This window comes from Empidonax traillii, unplaced genomic scaffold (assembly GCF_003031625.1).
Source record: "Empidonax traillii isolate 1590-97213 ecotype Southwest subspecies unplaced genomic scaffold, ASM303162v1 scaffold276:size1176444, whole genome shotgun sequence".
NCBI lineage: Eukaryota > Metazoa > Chordata > Aves > Passeriformes > Tyrannidae > Empidonax > Empidonax traillii.
Genome location: NW_020955469.1, coordinates 519805 through 543396, shown reverse-complemented (window position 1 = coordinate 543396; position 23592 = coordinate 519805). Strand labels below are relative to the sequence as shown.

The 23592-nt window shown below is 56.2% G+C and overlaps 2 protein-coding genes and 1 long non-coding RNA gene across 3 annotated transcripts; 1 reads left to right on the top strand and 2 right to left on the bottom strand.

The window, feature by feature from the left end:
- Positions 1-1073: 1073 nt before the first annotated feature.
- TLCD2 (TLC domain containing 2) lies at positions 1074-5167 on the bottom strand. The gene is made up of 4 exons (XM_027890037.1): positions 4947-5167; positions 4476-4558; positions 3874-3956; positions 1074-2410 (listed from the first exon to the last, which is right to left on the bottom strand). Exons 1-4 carry the CDS (start codon positions 5132-5134, stop codon positions 2033-2035), a joined length of 732 nt encoding a protein of 243 aa, XP_027745838.1. The 5' UTR covers positions 5135-5167; the 3' UTR covers positions 1074-2032.
- A 7219-nt stretch (positions 5168-12386) lies between these two features.
- LOC114060432 (apoptosis-inducing factor 3-like) lies at positions 12387-18550 on the top strand. The gene is made up of 18 exons (XM_027889935.1): positions 12387-12448; positions 12516-12625; positions 12713-12822; positions 13251-13295; positions 13379-13460; positions 13593-13705; positions 14111-14197; positions 14308-14399; positions 14599-14729; positions 15282-15397; positions 15797-15868; positions 16214-16277; positions 16712-16788; positions 16869-16986; positions 17126-17224; positions 17657-17732; positions 18181-18285; positions 18410-18550. Exons 1-18 carry the CDS (start codon positions 12387-12389, stop codon positions 18450-18452), a joined length of 1602 nt encoding a protein of 533 aa, XP_027745736.1. The 3' UTR covers positions 18453-18550.
- Positions 18551-20966: 2416 nt separating this feature from the next.
- Positions 20967-23266, bottom strand: LOC114060436. The gene is made up of 2 exons (XR_003571885.1): positions 23121-23266; positions 20967-21341 (listed from the first exon to the last, which is right to left on the bottom strand). It is a non-coding gene; the product is annotated as an uncharacterized LOC114060436 (long non-coding RNA).
- Positions 23267-23592: the final 326 nt, after the last annotated feature.

Genomic DNA, 23592 nt, shown 5'->3' with positions numbered 1-23592 from the left:
GTGGCAGGCTGGAGTGTTGCTCCCTTGCAACTGATTCCCGGATGGAAATGCTCCCTCCAGCCCCATGATCCCCTGAATGGGAGGAATAGAGGGGTAGGCCCGTCCCGAAACCCTTGAAGCCAAGGCTGTGGCGCTTTTCATCAGAGTGGACAAGCACAGGATATCCATATGTCCAGCCTCAGTGACATGCAAAGCTGCTGCTTGTTCCACCTCAGCCCTGTGGGAAAATCCTGGTGGCTTAGAGGCTCCCAAAACAGGCTCCCCCGGCCCCCAACCCCACGTGCCCAGGGTTCACAGCATCCACATGACAGCAGGAATGCGGCAGCACAATCCAGGCCTTGAGAAACTTCCCTGGTGTGGGCAGAGAGCGGAGGGGCAGGGGCAGCGTTCTGAGCAGAGCAGCTCCTGGAAAACTGGGCATAAACAGGTCAAACCAAACACCCGGATGACAACTCCGCTCAAGCTGGGAGCAGCACATGGGCACCTAAACACCGCTCAAGGTGACGAACTCGAACGTGGAGTAGGTGTCTGCAGCACCTGGAAGCTTTCCCTGTGCTCTCCACAAATAGAAACATAAGCGGCTTTGGCCGTGCATTGTCTCCCACTGCCCGTGGATCACTCATCTTTCCCTGCCCAGCAGGAATGTGTCTCCCTCCTCAAAATCCTCTCCTGAGCAGTGCCTTGTGCCAGCCTCCCCCCAAGCTTTTCGAGCCAAATGAGGGAATTTGCGTTAAAGCTTATTTGCCACACAGGAAACGCGACTCATCCAGTGGATTTCTCCAAGGTGGTACACGTAACTCCAAGTGGGATGATCTTGTTACATACACAGGGCTGAGCTGCTAGGGAAAAGTTCAGTGTGTGAGAATCGGTTGGGAACGGGAAATGTGGAATAAAACACATTTAAAAATTCTGATTCCTTGTCTTTAGGGAGCCTCCAGGGACAGGCAGAGCAAATGACATGGAAACAGTGACGCTGTGCTGGGTCCTGCTCTGTTCAGGAAGGACATTGGGGTGCTGGAGCATATCCAGAGAAGGGCAATGGAGCTGAGGAAGGGTCTGGAGCACAAGCTGAGCAGTAACACCCCTGGACGGGGTTGGGATGCTGAGTCCTTTTTTCCTCTAAGTCCCTTCCCCTCAAGCCATGTCATTTACAGCCATTTATTAAAAGCTGGTGTTAGTAAGAGCCTTTGCTGGTTGGTAAGTGTTACACTGGGCTCTGCAGTACAACTTGTCGTTCCTAACAGATGTCTAAATCCTAAAGGTGCCTATGCCTGAAAACTCCACATCTGAAAACTCCACAACATCATCCTTCCAGCGACTTGCGCTCTCCCAAGCTTGTTTAAGGGCACTTCAACTATGTGGGACAAAACAACATGAAAAATGTTCCAGTTTTCGGGAGAGGATGGTGCTGTAGCACCCACTGCCCAGTGTTTTCCCCCTGACCTGGACACCACCATGGATAGCAGCCCACCCAGCCAGGTCTCAGCCTCTCCCTCCATCACCCACCTGGGACAATCTCCTCGGGGAGGGCCCATCAGTGCAGGATTTGGCTTTTACTGGCCTCGAAGGCCTGTCTTGCCTGGTGGTGCTCCCATGGGAAGTGCCACAAAGGATGCCAGTGTCCCGATGGGACACTGGAGGCTGCGACACTGATGGGGTTAGAAACACACTGTGGTGTCTGGATGTCCAGAGGAGCAGTGGGGAAACAGCGCTCCACTGCTCCCTTCTTGTCTCAGCGGTGCCCTCGGGAGCTGCGAGAGCCGTCGAGGCTTCTCTGAGCAGCTCCCGCTTGTTCAACCACGTCATCCGAAGGTCTCTGGGGAGCAGAGCCACGGTGCCTGTTCCACGAGCACCTTCTCTGCCGGGCAGGGCCCGGCACCTTCAGCCACAAGAAAAGCCTGGCTGCTCTGTTAGTGCAGACCCTCCACACGAGGTACCGAAACAGCCACGTTCACCCTGCGCTGCGCTTTGCTGTGGGTTCCGAGCAGCTCATCCCCCTGACCCCGCAGGGAAGGAAGGGATGGGGGAGGGGCTATTGCTCCTTCTCCCGCTGCACATCCCGGCTGGATTTGAGGAAGTCGCTCCGCAGCAGGCGGTAGAAGAGGATGATGTTCATGGGTGTCATGATTGCCATGCCCACCGTGCCCACCGCGTAGGTCGCCGGGGGCACGTTCTGCCGATTGAGGAAGAGCCAGCGGGTCATCCAGGCCAGCGTGGCGATGCGGAACACCACGTAGGTGCCCAGGTTGACGATGCTGTTGAGGCGGTAGCAGGTGGTGTGCACCAGGTTGGCCATGAGCAGGATCTGCCGCAGGTGGAGGAAGATAGAGTTGATCTCCACCAGCAAAGCCACGAGGGCGAAGCCGACGTACTGATGGAGCAGCACGGCAATTCCAAAGCAAACAATCACCTGGGAAGGAGGAAGAAGAGAGGCTGGTTGTTCTCAGCTACGGCCAGCTGGAACCTTCTAGGCTGGGGCACAGCATGGAGCAGAGGTGGAAAGGATTATCACAGCAGTGTCAGGCCGCTGGTCATCAACCCACACATCTCTGCAGCATCAAAGCCTCTGACCACTGCTGCGGCCTCAGGCATAAAACAAAACCCCCCCACCCTTGCATGAAACCTGAGTGGTTTTTTTGTTCCATTGGGAGGAGAAGGAAAACAATTCTATAAGCCCCAGGTTGGCAAAGGAGACAAAGCAGCCTGACCTAACCCTGGTTTTGTGGCCTAGGGAATGCAGTTGGGTGTGGCCCAGCAGGTTTTTCCACACACAGTGAACGGGCAGGAAGGGAGACGCGTAGCCCAGGGCTACAGTTGGTGCTGGCTCGGGGATTCTCCCGGGCATGCTGCAGGGATTAAGAGGCTTTGGTGTATCAGAGAGCCCTGTGGGATGCCCTGAGGGTGGCCTGAAGCACCCTGGGTGCAGAGGACAGGGCTCTTGTGGGCAGAGCGGTCAATTCCTGCCCCACACCCTCCCTGCCAGGCAGGGGGACGGGCTCTGCCTGCCCACGCTCCAGCACACTCAGTCCTTTCTTTGGTTTATGCCATTAATGCTGTTCTCTGTACGGGCTCTGTAATGAGATTATCTGCTCCCCTGTTAAGTCACTGTCTTGGCTCGAATTAACTCTATTGTGGAGATGAACTTTTGGCTCGCTGGGCTCTGTGAGAGAGCAGGTCTGACCACTGCCTCCCCTGTCTCATCCCAGGTAGGTCTCAGCACTGTTCCTGTCCCCCACCCCAGGCTTTGCACACCCCTGTGCCTCCCCTGTACCCTGCAGTGTCTCTGCTGCTCAGCCACCCCCCTGCCCTGCAGCACCCGCAGTCTTAGAATCCTAGAATTGTTTAGGCTGGAAAAACATTCCAGCATCTGGACATCGGAGGTGATCAAAGAGAAAGCCATGCTGGGTGCAGCCAGAAGGCACTGGGGTGGGGGGTCCTGCACCACAGCTGCTCCAGCCACCCCAGCCCCAGACGATGGGAAAGCACCCCGGGGAGAGGGAGGTGGAAGGAGGGGCTGTGCAGCCCTCCCTGGCAGGTGTTAAAGTGGCCAAGAGCCAGCAGGAGCTGTGCTGCCAGTGGGGACACCTGGGTCACAGCCTGACCACGCCACTGTTATGCATCAGCCCCCCAGCCCAGCCCTCTTCCCCCGATGCTTTGTACGTGTGTTCTTTTCCTATCCAGTCCTTGGGTGTCTTTCTGCAGATCCTCAGAGTGTGTGTGTGTGTGTCCTGCAGTCTGGGCTCCTCTCCCCAGGCAGAAAAATCTGTCAGATTTTTGTAACAGGCAGGAAATACCCACACTAACAACAGCAGGAGCCCCACTCACGTCCCCCAGCCCCAGCCTCCCCAGTGGTACATGTGCTGGTGAACTCACCACAGAGTGATGGAAGAGCAGCTCCCAGGATTGGTGAAGTTTCTGATTGCACAACATGTCCACAAAGTCTTCAAGGAAATAACCTGGAATAAGAGAAGCCATGAGCAAAGAAAGGGGCCAGGAAGGGCTGTGCTAAGGGGCCCCTAGGCCACAGTGGGCTCTGCACCTGACTGGGCTGGGCAGGCCCTCTGGGGGGAAGTGATGGCCACAGCTGTGTGGGTGGTGAGTCACACACAGAGCAGGATTACACACAGCAGAAGGAAATCAGTGTGGTTTGGGTCCCTCTTGCAATCACTCTGTAGGACATGCCTCTAGGAACAGGCACTAACTCCACCAACACCATATGGACACTTTTGGGATGCCCCAAGCCTGGCTGCCCCTCGAGGGCAGTGTGGGCAGCCTGGTGCCCAGTACCTCCTGGCTGCAGCTGCCGTGGGACAGAAAGGAGCCACTGTCCTTTGCAAGAATAGGGCGATTGTCTGAGGTGCCTGAGGCATCGCTGCCCGCGACGTGGCTTGAGGGGCTGGTGTCAGGCACCGACGAGCCCAGGGAGACCCCCCTGGGGGGCCAGAAGAGGGGGAAGCCCACTCCCCCCACCTCACCTACAGACACGGCGACCAGGCTGTGCGCCCCGGGTGGGTGTGTGCCCACCAGGTCCTTGGACATCTCGGGGTGGAGGTAAAACCTGCGGAGAAGGAGCTGTGAGTGATGGGCAGTGCCTCTGGTTCCCCAGTTCCTTGCCGGTGCCCACCTTGTGCTGCTGGTCCCGTCCCGGAGCGCTCCTTTCCCGCTGGTCCACCCATAGTCACCTCTCTCCTCCTGTTTTCCCTGGAGTCTCCTTATCCCCTGCTGCTTGGTGCCTTCCTGTCCCTCGGACCTTCCTCCATCTCTCAGTGCCCCCCAGTCTCCGGGTCCCCACACTCTTCACGGTCCCCCCATTTCTCCCCGGTGGGCTCAGCCTCCCTCGGTGCCCCCACGGCTGCAGGTTCCCGTCGGGGTCCCTCGACATCCCCATTGCCCTGCAGTGCCCCGGTCCCCCCGCGGTGCCCACCCCGGCCCCAGGTGCCGCTCACCCTGCCAGCGCCCCGCCGCCGCTGAGCACGCTGTGCGCCAGCGATGTCCAGATGTTCCGCCACTTCCAGCGGTTGCGCCGGGCCGAGGGCGGCGGCGGCACCAGCCGCTCCAGCCCCCGGTTCAGCAGGCGGAAAGCGGCGAAGGAGCCGGCCACCACCAGCAGCCCCGGGCTGAAAGCCATGGGCATCCACCGGCCCGCTGCCACCCCCGGGCTCCCATGGGACCGGCCGCGCTGCCCGATGGGCTCTGCTTCGCCCGGCCCCGGGACCCGCCCCGGGCACCGGCACCGCCCCGCTGGTCCCGCCCTGCCCCGGTCAGGATGCGCATCACCCCCGAGGGGAAGGGCCAGGGGGCTGCGGGGGCCGCCCCGCTGCCGGCGCTGGTAGTTCCCGCATCCCCCCGGGCAGGGAGGCGGACACGCAGCGGCAGCGCTTCCCCTCGGGGCGTGGGACAAGAAGAGCTGGGATACGGGAATTAAGCCCCCAGGGGTGCGTCAGCCTTCCCCGGCGTCGCACGGCAGCAGCGGCGCCAGCCCAAAAGCCGGCTGGGAGCGTGGCACGGAGCGGGGCACACGCGTCCTGTCGCTGTGAGGGAGCTGGGCACGCTGTCCTCGTTGCCCGGAGGTTCCTCCTCCACCCCGGTGACACCGGGTGGCCGAACGTCTCACCCGTGAGGTGCTGCGGCCGCGTCCTTCACCCCAAAGCATCCCCGGCAGGTGATGCCCGTCACCCTCATCGTTTCTTTGGGCTGGGGCTTTCCAAAACTCTCACCCTGGGTCAGGATCTCCACAGGACACACCACCTGATCGCACATCAAGCAAGGAGAAAGATCTGATTGCCCTGCCAAAAAAATGCTCTGCCCACAGCCCTGTTATCCCCTATCCCCCTGTCCCATGTCTGGTCGCCAGAGGAGCTCCCCAGTGCCTGGGATACCCCAGCTCCGCCGCCTGGGGATTGTGGGAATTCACGATCCCGTAGCCACAGTTTTAGTTCTACCCTACAACTACGCTGCTTTTCCAGCTTCCCGTAATTTGATCGTTCCCCTGTTGCTTTTTGATGTCTCCACCAGAAGCTGCTGCACAGCCCTCGCTTCCATTCTGCCGGCGGGATGAGTCACCGTGTACACACCGATTAATGTCAAACTCTGCCTCTCCTCTGAGGTATTAATTTTGGATGAAATCTTCTACTTCCTCTTTGCTGAAAGAGAAAAGTGTGGTGCCTGAGCTTTCAGTCGCTGTCCTGGCTCTGGGGTGACGGACACTAAAACATCTGCGAGTAATTGCACCGAGGAGGGGCATGATTAAATCAGATCAGGAGAGGGGTGAGGTTCTTTTCCAACCTAAGCGATTCTATGGCAGTCTCAACTGATAGAAAAGCATCTGTTCGTGCTGCAGAAATTTGCTTAAAAGCCGAGCAAGGCAATGTAATTTCATAACAGTTACATAGCAGGGGGACACTGCCTGAAGTAATCTGCAGCCCTGAGTGCTCAGGGAATTATAAGTAATCTCGTGATGAAGGATCACGTAGGCTAATCTGTTACTGAGAAGACCAAATGCAAAGACATTTCTTTTTAGCATATGCTGAGGAAAGAGAGACATGCCTTGGAGACATGCCGGGCTGCTCAGGGCACCGAGGAGAAAAAAAATCATTTCACAATTAATTGAGTATAAAATTGCAGAGAGCTGATTTCCGAATGGGAAGTCATCTGCAGTACTTTAGCCTCAAAATTCTCTACTGCCCTTTTCTGTGGAGACAGGCCTGCCCTTCCACCTGCCTGCAGGGAAAATCCCAGACCGTGGAACACCTGAAAACCCATCCCCATTTGCCCCAGAGGCTCCTCCATTTGTAATGTTGTTGTTCTAAAGGTGAACATTTGGCCAGGCTCGGATCAGGAACAGGAATAGTTAAAATGTTTCTGGAGACTGGAGAGCTTTTACCTACCACTTCTACATGGGAGGAATTTAAGCCGTGATTAATTGAGCCTCTGGTTCAGGGACTTTGATCCCACTGCTGGAGCACTGGCAACAGCTACGCACAAACTACTTTTTGGATCATTTTAGCCCAGATTTTACTTAATTTTACCAAGACTTCCCGTTGAGCTGTGGTTTCTTGCGAGCCGTTGTTTCCAGCCTTTTCTCCTCGTCTTCCTTCCTCTGCAGCAATGGCATTAACCGGGGGCGGTTTTGGAACGGGAGGCTTCCAAGCCCAGTTACAAACAAGTCCCTTGACACCAAATCAGGCCAAATATTCAGCCACATGCCACAGGCTTGTCGTCCAGGCCTGTCCCAAAGGAACCCGCAGGGAGGAGCGGGGACGCGAGCTCCGGAGCTGCCACAAGAGGTCCCTGCACGCCCGCTGGAGAACTGGGAGCCCCATCCGCTGGGATTCTTCATTCACACCTTATTTGGAGATATTGCCTTTTTCACCCAGATTTCGAGAAGTTTTCCAAGTGTCCCCAAACGACCTCGTTTTCTGCGGGGAGGCAGCTCAGCCTGGTGACGGGGTCGCTGCTGCTGCCCGTTCCCAGCGGGGCAGGGGACTCCTTACAGGCACCAGCAAGGACGTGCCCAGGTCCATCCCAGAACGCTGTGGGAACCACAGCTAATCCCATAGCAGGGCTTCCCAGCAGCATCCAGGGTGTAAATCGAGGGCTACAGCAGTTTTTTTCCATAGCTGAACGCTGGCTTTTGTCTCCCTCTCCCAGGCTTAAGTTTCTCTGCAGCACATTTGAGAGAGAGAGAACCCATTTTCCACAATAAAGAGCCATTAGTTTAGTGATAACCCCCCATATGAATTCCACTACACAAACTGTGCCCCCCTCAGATGCTCCCCTCTACTCCTGGATGGGGGTTTGGGTGTACTTTTGCAGCCCCACCATCCTTTACACAAGGAGGAGCCCCCTCTGCTCCCAAACATCATCCAGGGTTCTCCACAGCCAGCAGATGTGGGAACTTCTGACAAGGCAAAAGTTATGCTCCTGTTTTTTGGAAAGCCTCATTCTCTTAATCTGCCTCTCTGCACCCAGGGAGTCATAAAGCCCATCTGCTCATCTAATGCCAAACCTGGCTCACACCTGAAATAATTTGAGGAGTCCAAGAGCTCATAACAAATCAAGCAGCTTGGCTTCCAAACTTTAATTAGCTGTTGTCTCCGTCCCTCTCTAAATTGTGTAACCACTTCTGTCTGCTAGGCCATAGGAAGTCAGATGATATAGGAATGCTTTTCTTGATATATCTACATCTTTCTTCCACACTTATGAAAGGATCTACTGTGCAAAATGCATGTTCTACATGGCAAAGCATGCCCAGGCATTGCAGAGGCAGCTGTGAAGAGAGCTGAAATCAGTGTAAATTTGAGCTCTTTCCAGCCAGCAGCACCTTCCTGATGTGGAAGCTGGATATTCTCCAGATGGAACTGGGGATATACCTGCCATAGACACAGGAGAAAAGGATTTCAGCCTCTGTGAGTGAGGTGAGCAGCTCCAGGATCTAATGCAAGAAATGCCAGGGTGTTCATCATTTTACCACTGACCTCAGGACTTGAACTTGTCTGGCAGAAGAAACCCCCTGGCCTTGCACCACAGCCTGTCCATCACAGCCTGTCTGTGAGCTCCAGCTCTCGAGGGAAGGCTCTTCCCTTCCTTTTCCCGGTGAAGAAGAAACCTGTGTCAGCAGCACATCCCTGAGGATGCTCCAGGCTCAACTGTTTCTCAAGGGTTTGGGCTGGACCAGCTGTCATGATCCAGTGGCATGAAGGATGTGCTCTCTCCTCACTCCAGTTGCACAGGTGTGCCACGGGACAAAAAAAATTCTGTTGACAGACGCATTGACTGCCAAAACTCCTTCAAGCACAGCAGGATGGGCAGATCCTTACAGTCTTCCTCTGCTTTCAGTAGATGACATGCCCCAGATTCATCTACTTTGTGAAATGTTTATCTTCTGCTATTAGTAAGGTTTCAGGTTCCTTCTTTCCTCGTGGTGGGGCCTGGTGTCTGCCAGCCCTGCATCCCATCTCTCGTCATTGCCAGACACGAATGCTTAGGAAGAGAATGTGAAACACCTCATGTAATTATTTTTACCCTATAAACAAATTTATTTCCACTAAACATTTCTTTTCCCTTGCCTTCTTCCCTTGTGGGATAAACATTTTTTACCTGTTCACCGGTCTCAAGCTCAAGTAATGTTTGTTGAATATGCATGTGCTTTGAGGTTACATCATGATGTATTCATGATTACATGGGGTTTTTTTGCATTCCAGACAGGTTCAGAATGAGTCCTCCGAGGTGGAAGCCTGTCCCAGCCTCTACACCCACTTCATGCAGCATTATACCTTGCTGAGCCCACTCAGTTCCTCCTGTGTTACAAATATAAGCACAGGAGCTTCCTAACGGCATCTCCTGCTGCTGCCAGCTCTGCAGCTTGGAACAGGTTAGGTTCCCTCCTGAATTCTCTCGTTATTAATATCACAAACCAAGCTGCTCTGAGAGCAGTGCCCCATTAATCATTTTAGCTCTGCTGCAGGTTTCACCTCGCTTCCTCTTCCTGTGATTGCACAGTTTTCATATGATTTGACTCTGTGGGTGCTGCTCGTTAAAACTGGCACCCTGAGCTGGGTGAGCTGGGGACAGGCAAAGGTGGGACAGGGACACAGCCACACAGCCACAGCTTCTTTACAGCCTGAAAAAATGGGCTACACCAACTGGTGGTAGTGGGGGCTTGAAGGGAGGAGAGTTACACCCCTTAAATATTTGCCTCTAAACTTGAATTTCTGGAGTGCTGACACCACTGGAGAGCAAAAGTGAAGATATCTAATAAAACACCAAGTCAGCTCAGCAGTCCATGTGAGTCAGCACCGATGTGGGTGGCAGGTTTGGTCGGAGACATTCGATGCCCACCTGAGCTCTGTTTGTGGTTGAGGGCACCACTTCCTTTTGCTCTCTTCCTTCCTATGTCTAATCCTGATGTGTGTTACAAGCAGAGGTCTAAACCACTCTGAGTAATTACCTAACAGGGGACCAAAAGATGCTTACAGAGCATCTTCCTGAAAAACTGCCTCCAATCCCATTCCCCTGCCTGAATCCCTCGAGGGGATTGTGTGTGTTCCTGAGTGCTGGCTCGCACACACACTAACCCAGCGTCCCTGCAGCCAACCCAAACCTGTCCTCTGACACCCAGTGCCCTTTTCCACTTTCTATCCTTTCCCATCATATTTGCCTCCATCAGAGATGGGCTTTTTGTTTTGCCTTTATCCCTTTGCATTTTACAAAAGCCCTTCCCCCGGTTCTCAGCTGCATCCAGCAGCATCCAGCAGCATCCAGCAGCATCCAGCAGCCAAATCAGCCCCACAATACCAATGCCATCATATGGGATCAAGTTCATCCCAAAGCCTCCCAAAGCTGCACATCTCTGTACCTGCCCCTTTGCCTTTGCACTGCAGCTTTCATCCCCGAGCAGACGCTTCTTCCAGTGATTTCTGCTGAGTCAGAGAATGTCTCCGCAAGGGCTGCTGCTTCTCCACGTGGGAACGCGCTTCTGGGGGAGTAATTACAGAGAGTTTAAATACGGACATTTGGCAGCCAAAATTGCTTCACATTCAGGCTCCTGGCCAGGAGGGCAGAGCCCAGGAACTGCTCATTGGTGCTGTGAGAAAATAATCTCATACCTGTGCCTGTCATGGGAGTGCATCCCCGGTGGGTTGGGATCATCCGTACCCAGCAGCATCCCAGCACCCGGATCTGAAGGAAGGAAGGTCACAGCTTGGTGGGTCCAAAAAAGTGACCTGCTTCCCAAATGAGCCAGCTTGCACTTACCCAGCATCCCTGTGCCTGCCCTTTTCTCCAGGCCGTGCCCACCAAAGGATTTTTAATCTCCCTCGCTGCTGGATTTGGGAATGTGCCACGTGCAGAAAGCTGATCCCTGCGAACCTCCGGTCCTGCAAGGGAGATGATGGAAGCACGCTGTTGGTAACTTTTCCCCCCCTTAATTTTTAAGGCATATTTTAAAGTTGTGAAACATATTGACTGCGAAATAGAGATAAGAGCGGGAGTAGACACAAACAGCGTAGGCGTTACTCCCGGTTTTTTGCAACTCCCACTCTTGTAAAAATTAGTACAGAAAGCAGCACCCTGCTCTGTGCCACCCTTCATGCAATGATGGGATCATGTGCCTGGACACTGGTGACTGAACCAGGAGCAGAGCTGGGCTGTAAAGCACTTGCAAAGGTGCTGAACTCTTCATGTGCCTTAAAATCAGTGGAGAAAAGTCTTACCGAAAGATCAAATTGAAGAATCTTAAATGTTATTGAAATATGTAAAAAGTAGTAATATCATTCCAAAGTGCTGCAAAAATATGTTTTGTTGAGCTGGAGTGCTTTCCATCAAGAGAAGGGGCAGTGGGAAGTTGCAGAGGGATGTCACTGCATCTGCTCGAGTTTCTGTTCATGCTGCCCATGACGCACCCTGTCTTTACACCACACCTGCACCATAATTCCTATGTGCCCTCAATTCTTTTGCAACTCTAAACCCAAGCAAAATGCACTTAATTAGGCATGGACCAGTTGCAGAAATCAGATAAAACTCCCTGGCAGGTGGCAGCTTCCAGGAGATGCATCTCCTGACGGATGGGGACGTTGTGCAACGCAGGGAGAGCATCACCAGCCGTGGGCTGGCAGCGGGCAGAGCTTGTGGTGAGACACCAGGGTGTCACCTCAGAGGAGAAAGTCACAGACGGCAGCAGTGGTGGCTTTCTGAGCTGGGGGACAGGTGACAGAACCCCCACAGCAGGACCAGGTGAGTACCCACCAAAGCTTCTCTCAAGGGCCCTGGGAGTGGGGCAGTGTTGCAGTGGGGATTTGCAGGAGCAAGTCACCACCCTGCACTGAAACCCGCCTCAAATGGCCCCACTCTGCTCCATTTCTTGCTTTTCCTTTCTCCAAAACAGAGAGGGAGATTCCTAATCAGCCTCTCCACTGATTGCTAAGGCAGGGAGAGCATTAAGGACCGAGGGTTTTCTCACTTTTCTAGCCCAAGAGGTATTTTGGGCAGGGATTAGTGCTTTCATGGCAATTAGCATGAATAACATCTCTGCACAAATGTTAGAGAGGTTTTGGAGATGCTGAAGTGGCCCTTTAGACCCAATTTGGGGGAGACAGGGGATATGGCAGCAGCACCTCCCCCTAAATAATTGCATTTATTTACAACAGTCATCAATCATATCTCCTGACTGCACTGCAGTCGAGTTTAATGGGACACAGGGCTGAAAACAAAAAGTGGGTTAAGTCAGAGCAGAAAAGGACAGAGGAATGGACTTCAAGTTTGGACACAAAGTTAAAAAAGGGGGGGGAAATTGGTGTTTTCCACCAGCTGAGGGTTTTTTCATGCTGTATCAGGAATTTGGGACTCCTTAAGTGCCTGGTGTTGAGCAGCTCCCAGCAGCCACCGGCATGGACAGCAATGACACCATCACCGCCGAGGTCTGCAGGGAGGACGACATTGGGGATGGAGAGTGAGTACCTGGTCGTGGTGGGGGGAGCTTAGGTGACTGTGTGCCCACCTCCCCACCTCTCCCACAGGCTCCTGGAGGTGAAGGTGGCTGGTTATCCAGTGCTGCTGGTGAGGAACAGGAAGGAGTTCAGTGCCCTGGGCAGCAAATGCCCCCACTACGGTGCCCCGCTCAGCAAAGGTAACCCCAGCTCGGGGCAGGGGCAGAAGCCAAGTTGAGGAGGTCTGTTCTCACTGCCCAGCTGTGTGTGGGGGGTTTCTGTTGCAGGGGTCTTGAGAGGGGAGAGGCTGCGCTGCCCCTGGCACGGCGCCTGCTTTAACATCAGAACTGGAGACATCGAGGAATACCCTTCTCTGGACTGCATCTCCTGCTTTAAGGTGACCTCTCAGCTTTTTCTCCTCCCATCTCGGGCCATGCCCTCTGCGTCTCTCACATTCATTCTCTCTCACAAGCTCTGTATTCCTGACCCCAACTGAAAGCCCCCTGCCCTGGCCACCCCTCTGCGGTCCAGGTCATACAGAGCTACAACGCTTGGGATGATTTCTTGGGATCGTGTCACTCCCTGCCCTTTGAATCAAAGCTCCTTTGAATCAAAGGTGATGCCATATATTCTGGTGTCCCTCACAGCCAGCACAGTTCTTTTGGGAAGAAAAAGGATTTGCAACTCTTTCTGAGTGCTCTTGGGATGAGGAGGAAAGCTCATGAGCTCCTCAGCTTCATTTGACATCCAAGATCAGAGTTAGGTGAGCTCCTACCACAGCCTCATGGATGCAGCACTTAAATGCCCTCTCCTTGCCCCCTTCAGGTAACAGTGGAAGATGGAAAGGTGTTTGTTACAGCAAAAAAGAAGGTACTGACCTTACCTGCTGCCACTGAGCATGAGCAGCACCTTGGGCTGGGTGTGACTTCAGCATTTCTCATTTTTTTCTCTAGGACCTTGAAAACAGCCAGAGGGTGAAGGACAGGAGCAGGCGGTGCCTTGTCAACCAGAACACGGTGCTGCTGCTGGGGGGAGGTCAGTGAAGAGCTCTGTGCTGTGCCCTCTCCAAATACTCTGTGAGCTGCCACTCTCTTCTCCAGGGAGGGCTTACCTGCTCCTCCTACTGCCCCGTGGGTGTCAGAGGGCTGAGAGGAGCATCTCCTGTAGGTGTGGCTGCCCTGGTGTGCGCAGAGACGCTTCGCCAGGAGGGTTTTACTGGCAGGATCATCATGGCCACCAAGGAGAAACACGTTCCGTATGACAAGTCCAAACTGAGCAAGGTTTGTGTGTGACAAGGGCAAGGACTGTGCCTGGGCACCACGTGGGACGTGGCCCACGCTGAGCAGTTGAGTGAGCCATGCTGGCAAAGCAGGAGTGCTGAGGTACTCACAGGGAACAGGGGTAAAACTTTCAGAAAACATCTCGCTTCTCCCTCCCAGAAAGTCTTTGCTCAGAGTCCACCACAAGTTGATGGTTTTCTCTCCTTTTACTGAGTTCTGCCCGCTAGAGTTTGAATTGATGGATTTTCTGAGGGGGAACAAGAAGTTGGGGATGGGGCAGTGAGGGGAGCTGTGATTTACTAATTGCAAAATTACCTCTTATGCAAACTGGTCTGCCAGTAAACACTGCAAGGGAATTGCTGTTTGTAAGAAGTGCTTTGTTTCACATTTCTGTTGTGTTTCCAGGAAATGGACTTGAAAGCTGAGGACGCCTACCTGAGGAAACCTGAATTTCTTGATGCTCAGGGCATAGAGTTCTGGACAGAGAAAGAGGTACCAGAGCAGCTGAGCTTGGTCCTCAGTGGTTGATCCTGTTCCTGCCCTGGTGAGGGGGAGAAATTCTTTACTTTACCTGTCTGATCTCTGACCCCTCTCTCCTGCAGGCAGTGTCGGTGGATTTCCAGAAGCAGCGGGTTCGCTTCATGGATGGGTCCTCTCAGAAATACTATCAGCTGCTCATTGCAACAGGCAGCCAGTGAGTGCTCAGAGCATTTGGCACACACAGAATCATAGGCAGGACAGGATGGGTCAACAATCGGAGTTGTGTGAGGGAGGTGGTAGGAAATGAGATGAAAGGACAGAATGGGATGGCACAGCCATGGGTTTGCGCTCCCTCCTCATTCTTTCTGTTTAATTTCTGACCATGGGGTGCATCTGGATGTTCTCTCTTTCAGCTCCAGCCTCCTCAAAGTCCCAGGTGCAGACCTGCAGAACGTGTGCATTCTCCAAACCCCAGAAGACTCCAGAAAGATCTTGGAACTGGCAACTGGGAAGAATCTGGTGATCATAGGAGCTTCATTCGTAGGTACCAGGCTGGAGTGGGTATCAAGCTATCAGTGAGCACTTCTGTTGCTTGTGCAGGTTAACCAGAGGCCCTCAGGGAAGGGATGTTCATTTTTTACCCAGCTGGGATCCTCCCCAGAGCCCTGTAGCTGCTGGGGGTTTGCATTACAACAGCACCCACTCACTCTTTCCTCTGATAGCCAGAAACTTTGAGAGCTATAAACAATTCCTGCACGAGGACAGAGGGAAATGTGCCTTATAAAAGGTCACTGTCCTTCAGAGGAGCTGGATTCTCCAGAAGCACTGGGAAAGCAAGGGGGCAAGGCACAGAAAAGGGAGCTATTTTGTACAAAACCAGGAGCTGCTCTTTGCATTTCCTAATATCCAGGTCTGCAGTGCACAAGAACAAAGAATGTGGGGAGCTAAATACCTCAGCCCAGAAATGCATAGCAAAGCAGTTAAGCACTGGCAACACATCAGATTTGCTCTCCTACAAGGGGAAAAGATTTCCAAGCAGGAGGATACAGGTTGATGCTTGCAGCAGGCTTACCTTGGGCATGCCTTTCCCTTGCAGGAATGGAGGTTGCTGCCTTCCTCTCAGACAAGGCTGGTACCATCTCAGTGGTGGAAAGAGAGGAGTTCCCTTTCCAGCACGCTCTGGGTCCTCAGGTTGGAGGTGTCGCCATGAAGGTGAGGAAAACCTGGCACTAATTTCTAGGAGGGAGAACACACATTGTCCAGGCAGCCCAGTGATCCGCAACAGCCCAGGAAACCTCGCCCCTGTGCTGAGTCATAACTGTGTGTGCCCAGCACCGGCCTCACACACGGCTGGTCCCAACCTCCCCACGCACACAGCACACTCCCCAGCCCTGCTTCATCCCAAACCCACCTCACACACCAATCCTGACCGGGACTGCAGAGAAAAGCCAGGCTTCCAGCATCCCTGCATTGGCCAGGGACACAAATGGAACCTCTCTGCAGCCTGGAGCAGCAGCTGTGCTGCCTGCCTGGCTTTTGGCTGGGCACAGCTGTTTTTACAGCAGCACAGCCTGGAATTTCCTAATGAATACTGAAACCAGTCCTTTTCAGATGCTGCAAAATAAAGGGGTGAAGTTCCACATGAAATCAGAACTCTGTGAGCTGAAAGGAAAGGATGGAAAGGTCAGTCATGCCTTTGTGATCTCCCTGAACTGCTAATTTTAGGGGGAAAAAACCCCAAACTGAGGTCTAACCCAGTGTCTACATCTAGGCTGTCCTCTCCCATGTCTAGACACTCCCTTTCTTTTCACTGAGTACAGCTCTGGGCTCAAAGGGCACCAGTAAGTGTTCCTCTCTCAGGGACAGCAGCGTGATTTTCTTTTACATTCCCAGCAGCGCACATTAGTCGGACAAGGTGATCCGAACCTGGGGAAGAAAAAAGACAGCAAAGAATGAAGCAGCGGGGAAGCTGCTGGAATTAGGGCAGTGTTTTTAACCCTTTATTAATGATTCTTCCTTCTCTCCTAGGTCGCAGAGGCAGTTCTTGCCAGCGGAGAGAAATTACCTGCAGATGTGGTAGTGGTGGGAATAGGTAAGGGGCCCCAGTTGGGAGAGCGAGGCACTTTGGGAATGGAGGGAACAGCCAGCAAGCCCAGAGCACCACAGTTCATTCCCAGGACACCATTCCCTGCAGCCTCTTTCTTGTTCTGTTATCACCCAGCCTTTCCTCCTGGCCCCAAACATCTGGAGAAAGTCAGCAGCTCATGAGCAAGCACTTGGCCTTGAAGAAAGGGAGCCAGTTACACTCCCAGAGCGCCTTTGGCTCACTTGCTGAGCTCCATAGGTCACTGCTGCGTTACTGGAGCGTGCCGTGTCCTGGGCCCTGGTTTTATTGCCCCTGGATTAGCTCAGCACCAGCCCAAGCACAACTCGTGCTGTGATTGCTGAACAGAGCGAGTGCTCTGCTCTGAGCAGGCACCACAGGCATTTCCTCCCTGCCTTTTTTTCTTGCTCCTCTCCCTGTAGGGTCAACCCCCAACTCAGCATTTCTGAAGGGCACCTCCATTGCCAGAGATGACAAAGGTGCCATCCTGGTGGATCTGGTGAGTGCCAGCTGAGTAACCCAGGTCCAACCCCATCCCTTCACTCTCATCCTTGCACTAACTGCTCTTTGTCCCATTAGCACATGCAAACCAACATCCCAAACGTCTTCGCTGCGGGGGACGTGGTGTCCTTTCCAGTAGCACTGCTCAACGGGGACCACTCCAGCATCCATCACCAACAAGTGGCTGAGGCCCATGGTGAGAGCTCAGCCACCTCACTTTCCAGCTCCCCTGGAGGAGGGAATGGGGCAGAAGGGACAGGGCGGGATAACGAGAGGCAGTGAACACTTCTTTGAGCACCTTCTAGAAAAGTATTTCCCCTGTTGGCTCATCACAGGTCACTGTGCTGCCTTAAACATGCTGAAGAAAGAGAAGGACTTGCACACTGTTCCCTTCTTCTGGACCACACTGTTCGGGAAAAGCATCCGCTATGCAGGTAGGAGGTGGCAGAGAGATGGGAACAGCAGAACTGCTTGCCTGCCCATTGCTCACCTACCAGCTGGGTCTGGGGCTTGTAAACATGGTGGTTGCAGAGTTCACCTGAAACACCTCGAGTTTTGGACCGGCTGCCATGGCGAGTTCGAGCTCTGGGCCTGAACGTTACCCAGAGCTCTCGTTCTTTGCTGATCTCGAGTGGCTTAGAGGTCACGAAGGAGGAAGAACCTCCCTCTCCAAGCCAAGGAAAGGCTCAGGGTCATAATGCAGTCACGCAGCTCTGAATCAGTTCTGCTTGTCCGGGGACTTCATGCCTGCTCCCCAGCCCGTCACTGTCCCCTCTGTCCCTACCTGCGATGGCTCCGAGGTATGGGAGAGGTGGCAGCTGCTGTGCCAGGGCTCCCCAAGCAGGCTGTGACACTCTCTCTCACAGGCTGTGGAAAGGGATACACGGACACTGTTGTGAAGGGCAGCCTGGAGCAACAGAAATTCCTGATCTTCTACCTCAGGTGAGTGAATCCATAGCCAGTCCATGCCCTGACAAGGCAGTACTGTGGGAACAGGGCAAGGTTCTCTTCCTTACAGCCTGCAGAGATCCTGCAGAGGCTCCACATCACCTCCTGTGGCTGCTGGGCGCTGAACCAGCAGCGAGACGGTTCCAGAGAAAACCAAAGCAGGGCAGGGAAGGAGAAGAGGATGAGCTTCAACGAAGACACCAGCTGGGCAGGGAGCCTGGGACACGTCTCCTCTCCCTCTGCCCCGCTGCTCCCAGGCTCGGTGCCCAGCTCCCAGCAGTGCCAGGCGATCTGCCACACGCCCCGTGCATCCTGCAGCACCAGCCACTCTGCCCTGAGCCCCCTGAAATAGAGCTGGTCTCCAGTCAGGGTGCCACGAGGACGCTGCCGTGCTGAGCTGTGTACACTGAGGAGATCCACATTCTTCCTCTTTCCCTCTCAGGAACGGCCATGTGACAGCAGCTGCCAGCCTGAACTGCGACCCCATGGTGTCTCTCATTGCAGAAGTTTTATACTTGGGGAAACTAATCTCCAAAGAAGAAGCAGAGTAAGTGACAGCCTGGCCGAGCTGGTGGGTGGCTCTGTGCTGTTCCCCACGCCAGCAGAGCCCACTGAGAGACACGAAGCCCGGATGAGTTTTGGCAAATCCCCAACCTACCTCTTGTTTGCAGGGCCTGCGACATAGGCAACATACCCTCGCTGGCACACACCTGAGCTTGGTACCTGCCCCTGTCAGGGGCACACATCCAAGGGTTAACAGCTCCACATCCTCCTGTCCCAGAGAAATAAAACCATCAGCAAAGCTGAAATCAGCGCCTGCATTTTGTGTTTGCAGACTCGCTCCTCGCTTGTGTGCTTGGGCAAAGCACAGCAGAGCTTTCCCTCTTCGTCTAATGATCTGCTGGGCTGGAAAAGAGGAGGATGCCCATGGCCTGAGGCTTAGTTGGGAGTCTGTGCAGGCAGCAGCCACCACACATCCACCCGCCACAGATAAAACCAGCTCCTCCTGTTCCTCCCCTGTTGGCAGGGAGCTTTCATCCAGCACACCGGTCACGCTGACCTTCTCGTTTGCAAAAGCACATTTCCCCAGCAAGGGGAGCTGTGAGCGAGACAAGCTGCTCTCCCGCCTGGGAACGGGGTGGTCTGTACGCAGGAACTCGCACGGAATACCCTGCCCCTGAAGACAGAAACGCCACCCGACCTCTGAGCCAGCAGCACCTGCTGGCATTGTCACTGCCGCCTTGAATATTGCATTAGCTGCCGCAGAGAGCGCTTCCCACCCCTGACAGCAGCCAGCCTCCGGCAGAGAAATCCCAGCTCCAGTCAGCATCACCTCTCCTGCCACGTCCCTGCGTGCTGGATGCTTCGGGGAGGTGGACAGATGCTGGGGGAAAGAGTCGCTGGGATTTTTGCAAGGCAACAGCGAACGAGGCTGTGCTTTCTACAGGAAACCCTGCACTTACTCAGCAGTCACATGGGGCTTTGAAGGAGGAAGGGTAAGTCCCAGGAGCCGGGCAAGTTCCCACAGGGACACTTACTGTCAGCCTAAACCCCCTCTGGTTTTTACAGGAGCTGCAGGGTAGCCAGAGCCCGGGCTGGTGAGATACTGCAGAGCTGGTTTTGTGTTAAATACACAAACTTGCCCTCTGGCACCTTCTTGAGTATGAATTTGACCTGAAACACAACGTTCTGCATTTCCTGACCCTGCGGGCTCTGTGCTTCTGCTCAGGGCAACTCTCTGCCCTGAAATAGCCACATCTTACCGTGGGGTTTCAGCAGCACAGGTTGTTCCTTCACTGACAAATCTATGCATTCCCTGTACCCCAAAGCACACAAGGCCAGAGGTGCTGGTGGCCAGAGCACCAGCTTCCATTCCTATCAAGCTGTGCTGCATGGGAAGGGGAGCACAGCCCAGGAAGCTGCTCCTCCCTGCCCTTGGGCACCCTGCACACACATACACCCCCCCACGACTTTCTGCCCCCTCAGTGCACTCCAGGAGGTGCTGGCCACTGAGCAGGTGCCAGTTGTTTTGTACGGACTTGCAGCAGGGCAGCTGTGGTGGAAGAGACGAGCTGGAGGAACTAATCCCGAGGGGGTTCAGCAGCCCCACACCCCCTGGGTGACAACCACTCCAAAGAAATTCAGCTTCTCGTAGCCATCAGGGAGCACACACCAAGAAGAGCAGCTTAATGGAAGAAGAAAAGACCCCAGGACAACAAACAGATTTGCTCCACTTCTACCACTTAATGGACACCAGGCTGCTTTCTGTGCTTTGCTGGGTGCCAAAGACTGGGAACAGCCCTGCCTTGGGCGGCTGGAGCCCAGGCAGGCAGATTTAGTTGAGATTGTGCAGACATTTCAGCACAGGCCGTTCCTCCCTGCCCGCCCTCGGAGCTGGGATGAGCTGTGCTCTTCCTGGCAGGCCCCGAGCAGCAGTGCCTGGACACTCCCCTGATTCCCAGCCACCAAGGCAGCCTGGGGGGTGGTGGTCCTGGCAGACCCGTGGGAAAGGCACCTCCTGGAGTGCAGAGGCTCCCTGGAGCCCTTGCTGTGGCTGTGCAGAGCTCATCTCTCACTCAGTGCAAGGCAGGGAAGGGTCTCCATCCCTGGAGAGCAGCTTCCAGGTTCCTTTCGGGGCAGTCTTCTGCTTCTGTCCACCAACGAGGCAGAGCTTGGACCATGGAGGAGCCCAGCAAGATTCACCTGGGCCCCTCTCAGTGCTGCTGGCTCCAAAATACCTGGAATCCTGGTGCTGCCCCAGGGCCAGCCACAGTCGGGGCTGCCCAGCCTCGCAGGACAGACAGTTGTTCCCGGAACAGCCGTCCAGAGCTCCAGAGTCACGCGTGACTCGGCCCTGAGTCACCCTCTCCCAGCGGCCCGGTCCCACCGCACCCGGCCCCGACCCACACCAGGGCAGCGTGGGTGTGCAGCCAGCCCTCTCCTCAGGCTCCATTCCACTGCCTGGCGTGTTGCAGGATTAACCCAGCTCCTGAGCTCAACAGCAGGTCAGACCTGTGGGCTACGCCCAGCCTTGGCTCACCTCTTTGGCTCAGGACAAACCCAGAGGACCCAAACAACCAACCCTCCTCTGCAGACCCCAATTTGGCATCAGGGATTGAGCTCTGGTGCTGTGGCCCCTCCAGCATCCCAAAGGGTCTACAACCCCCACCATCTACCCATCAGGCAACTCCAGGCACCCCGTGGGCAACAAACTTCCTAAAACTGAACTGTTGAGCAAAACAGAAAGTTTAATGCCTCTTTCGGTCTCCTCTCAGCTCAGTGCCACCCCACTGAGGGGGACCCCACTTGACAGGGCTGCCTGGCAATCCCCCAGCCAAGGGTCTGTCTGGAGGCTGTGGGAAGACTTCTTCATCCCAGCTGGACTCATCCTCAGCCCTCAAATCCACAGGACGCTGCAGACTGGCTCATCCTGGTCGCTCAGGGCTCGGGTCTGGCTGGCATCCAAGGTCCCGGTGACAAGAAGAGAGTGGCTACATTCAACAGTTCTTCAACTGGCAGCTTTAGCTACTGGAGAAGGACATAAAGCTTGCCACTGAAGAACTGGTGCTGGTTAGCCAGGAGCAGGGGGCGGCATGGAAGCACCTGGAAAGGGAACACATAGATCAGAGACAGGATCAAACCATGCTGAGCTGTTACCCACAGCAGTCAGGGCTGCTCCTCTCCCCCCCCACCAACACCAGGTCCTGATCTACCACCTTGCCTTCCCCCTCAAAGAAGCTCCTCGGGGCTGAAACCCCCCCCCCCCCCATCACACAGAATCCAGAGGCAGCTCCAACCTCAACCTTTCTCTCTCCCAAAGCAGGTGGTATGTGAGCTCCACCACCTGCAGCCGGCCCTAACCCACGAGCGACGGGAAACCCAAGGCCGTTTCTGCTGGAAAAATAAGAGAGAAGGCAGCCTGCTCCAGGCAGGGCAGGGAGGCCACTGCAGGTAGGGGTTATGGCATTCCCTGTCGGCTCACCTCGGGCATCCATCGGCGCTGGCAGGGTCCCACCTGGCCCAGGGCCAGCAACCTCCTGACGGGGAAGACACTTTGTCAGGCGGCTGCTGCCAAGCCACCAGTGGGGGAATTTTGGGGAGTGTAGCTTTTTTTTCCCCACTCCCTCCCACCCCAAGTCATTTTGTTGGAGGGCAAGGACAGTGGTGTGAGACCCCACTGCTCCCCCTTCGGCCCGGGAAAAGTCCCCTTTCCACCCCAAGCCAGCTTTTTTGGCTGGTTGGGGGTTGAGTTTCGAGGAAACCCCCCCCAAGGCAACCGGGCCTGATGGGGTGAACAGACGGAGCCGGTGGGGGCACAGACAGCACCGGGAAACTCCCTGGGGACCACCACAACATCCTCCCGCCGGCGTCACGCCACAGACACGGGGGACCTCGGCTGGCCCCGGGCCTCGGTGGGCGGCGGGAGCGGCCAGACCCCGGCTGGGGGTTGCGGAGAGGCTCCCGGTGCGGGGCGCAGCGGCGGCGGCGGGGCCCGGCGGGGATGCCGAGCATTCCTGGCGTGCCGGGTACATCTGGTCCGGATTCCAGCGAGCTGGTCCCGGCCCTGCTCCACCCCCGCCGGCCCGTGAATCAGCACCCGCCGCTGAGCCACCGGCCCCGCCGGCACCGGGGGCTGACTGGGGGAGGGCTGACGGTAACACGGCTCCCACCCACCCCTCCTCGGCACCCACAGACCCCACCGGCTCTGGGAGGGGTCCCGCTGGGAGCTCGCCCCGCTAATAAAACCCGCTGTGCCCGCAGCCGGTGCCCCCCTCCCGGTATAACCGGGTCACTCCCCTCCACCAGAGCCTCCCCTCCCGGTAAAACCAACTCCCCCCATCCCCCTCTAACCGAGACCGCTCCCCGCCACCACCACTACACGGCTAAGCCACGACCACTCCCTCCGCTCCCCCCAGACCCCCCCGCCGGCCCTCCCGCCCCTCCGCCGCCCGGGATGCTCCGGCCCGTGCCCGCGGCGGGAGCGGCCTCAGGTCAAAGTCTGCCCAGACTGGTCCCGGAGTGAAGGTCACCCCCGGGGCGGCCACCGCCCGTCGCAGGGAGGCCCCGGCCACGGCCCCGCCCGCCCCACCGGGATACCCCCCGGCGCGGGGGCCGTGCATCGGCCCCGGCCCCAAATCCCCCCCGTACCGCGCCCCGACACCACCGGGGGCGAGGCCGCCCGGCGCGGGCGGTGCCGCGGGAGAGACGGGACGCGCCGAGCCGGACCGGGCCCCCACTGCCGCCCTGCCCCGGGGGGAAGGTCACCTTCTCTTACCGTGCCTTCCCGTCCCCGGTGGGGCGCAGCCCATAGACCCCCCGGCGCACCGGCGGGGGACTCGGCCACTCTTACCGCGCGCCTCATTGCCGTGCCGGCGGACCCACCTGCGGGTCTGGTCCCCCCGGTGGCGGCCGGGCCGTGGCGGTTCCCCGTGCCCGGTGCCGGTCCCCGTGCCCGGTGCCGCCTCCCCCGCCGCGCCGGCTCCGTCCCGGATCAGCTGGCGGAGTCATGACGCAGCCGCCCCCGACCCCGCCCCTCGGCCTCCGGCCCCGCCCCCGGGCCAATCGCCGGTCGGCCCGGCCGCCGCGCTCCGCGCCCGCCCCCGCCCTGCGATTGACGCTCTCTCCCGCCAATGGAGACCCGGCGCGACCCGCCGCCCGGCCAATGGGGAGGTGGAAACGCCGCTCCGCCCCGCCCATCGCGCTGGGGGAGAGTCTGGCTCCCGCCTCGCCCGCCGGCGGTTGCCTTGGAAACGGGCGGGCCGCCGAGAGGCATGCCGGGAGATGTAGTGCGGCGCTGCACTCCCGGCATGCCCCGCGTGCTGTGAGTTGGCATTTTCAAGAGGGGGGAAGGGAC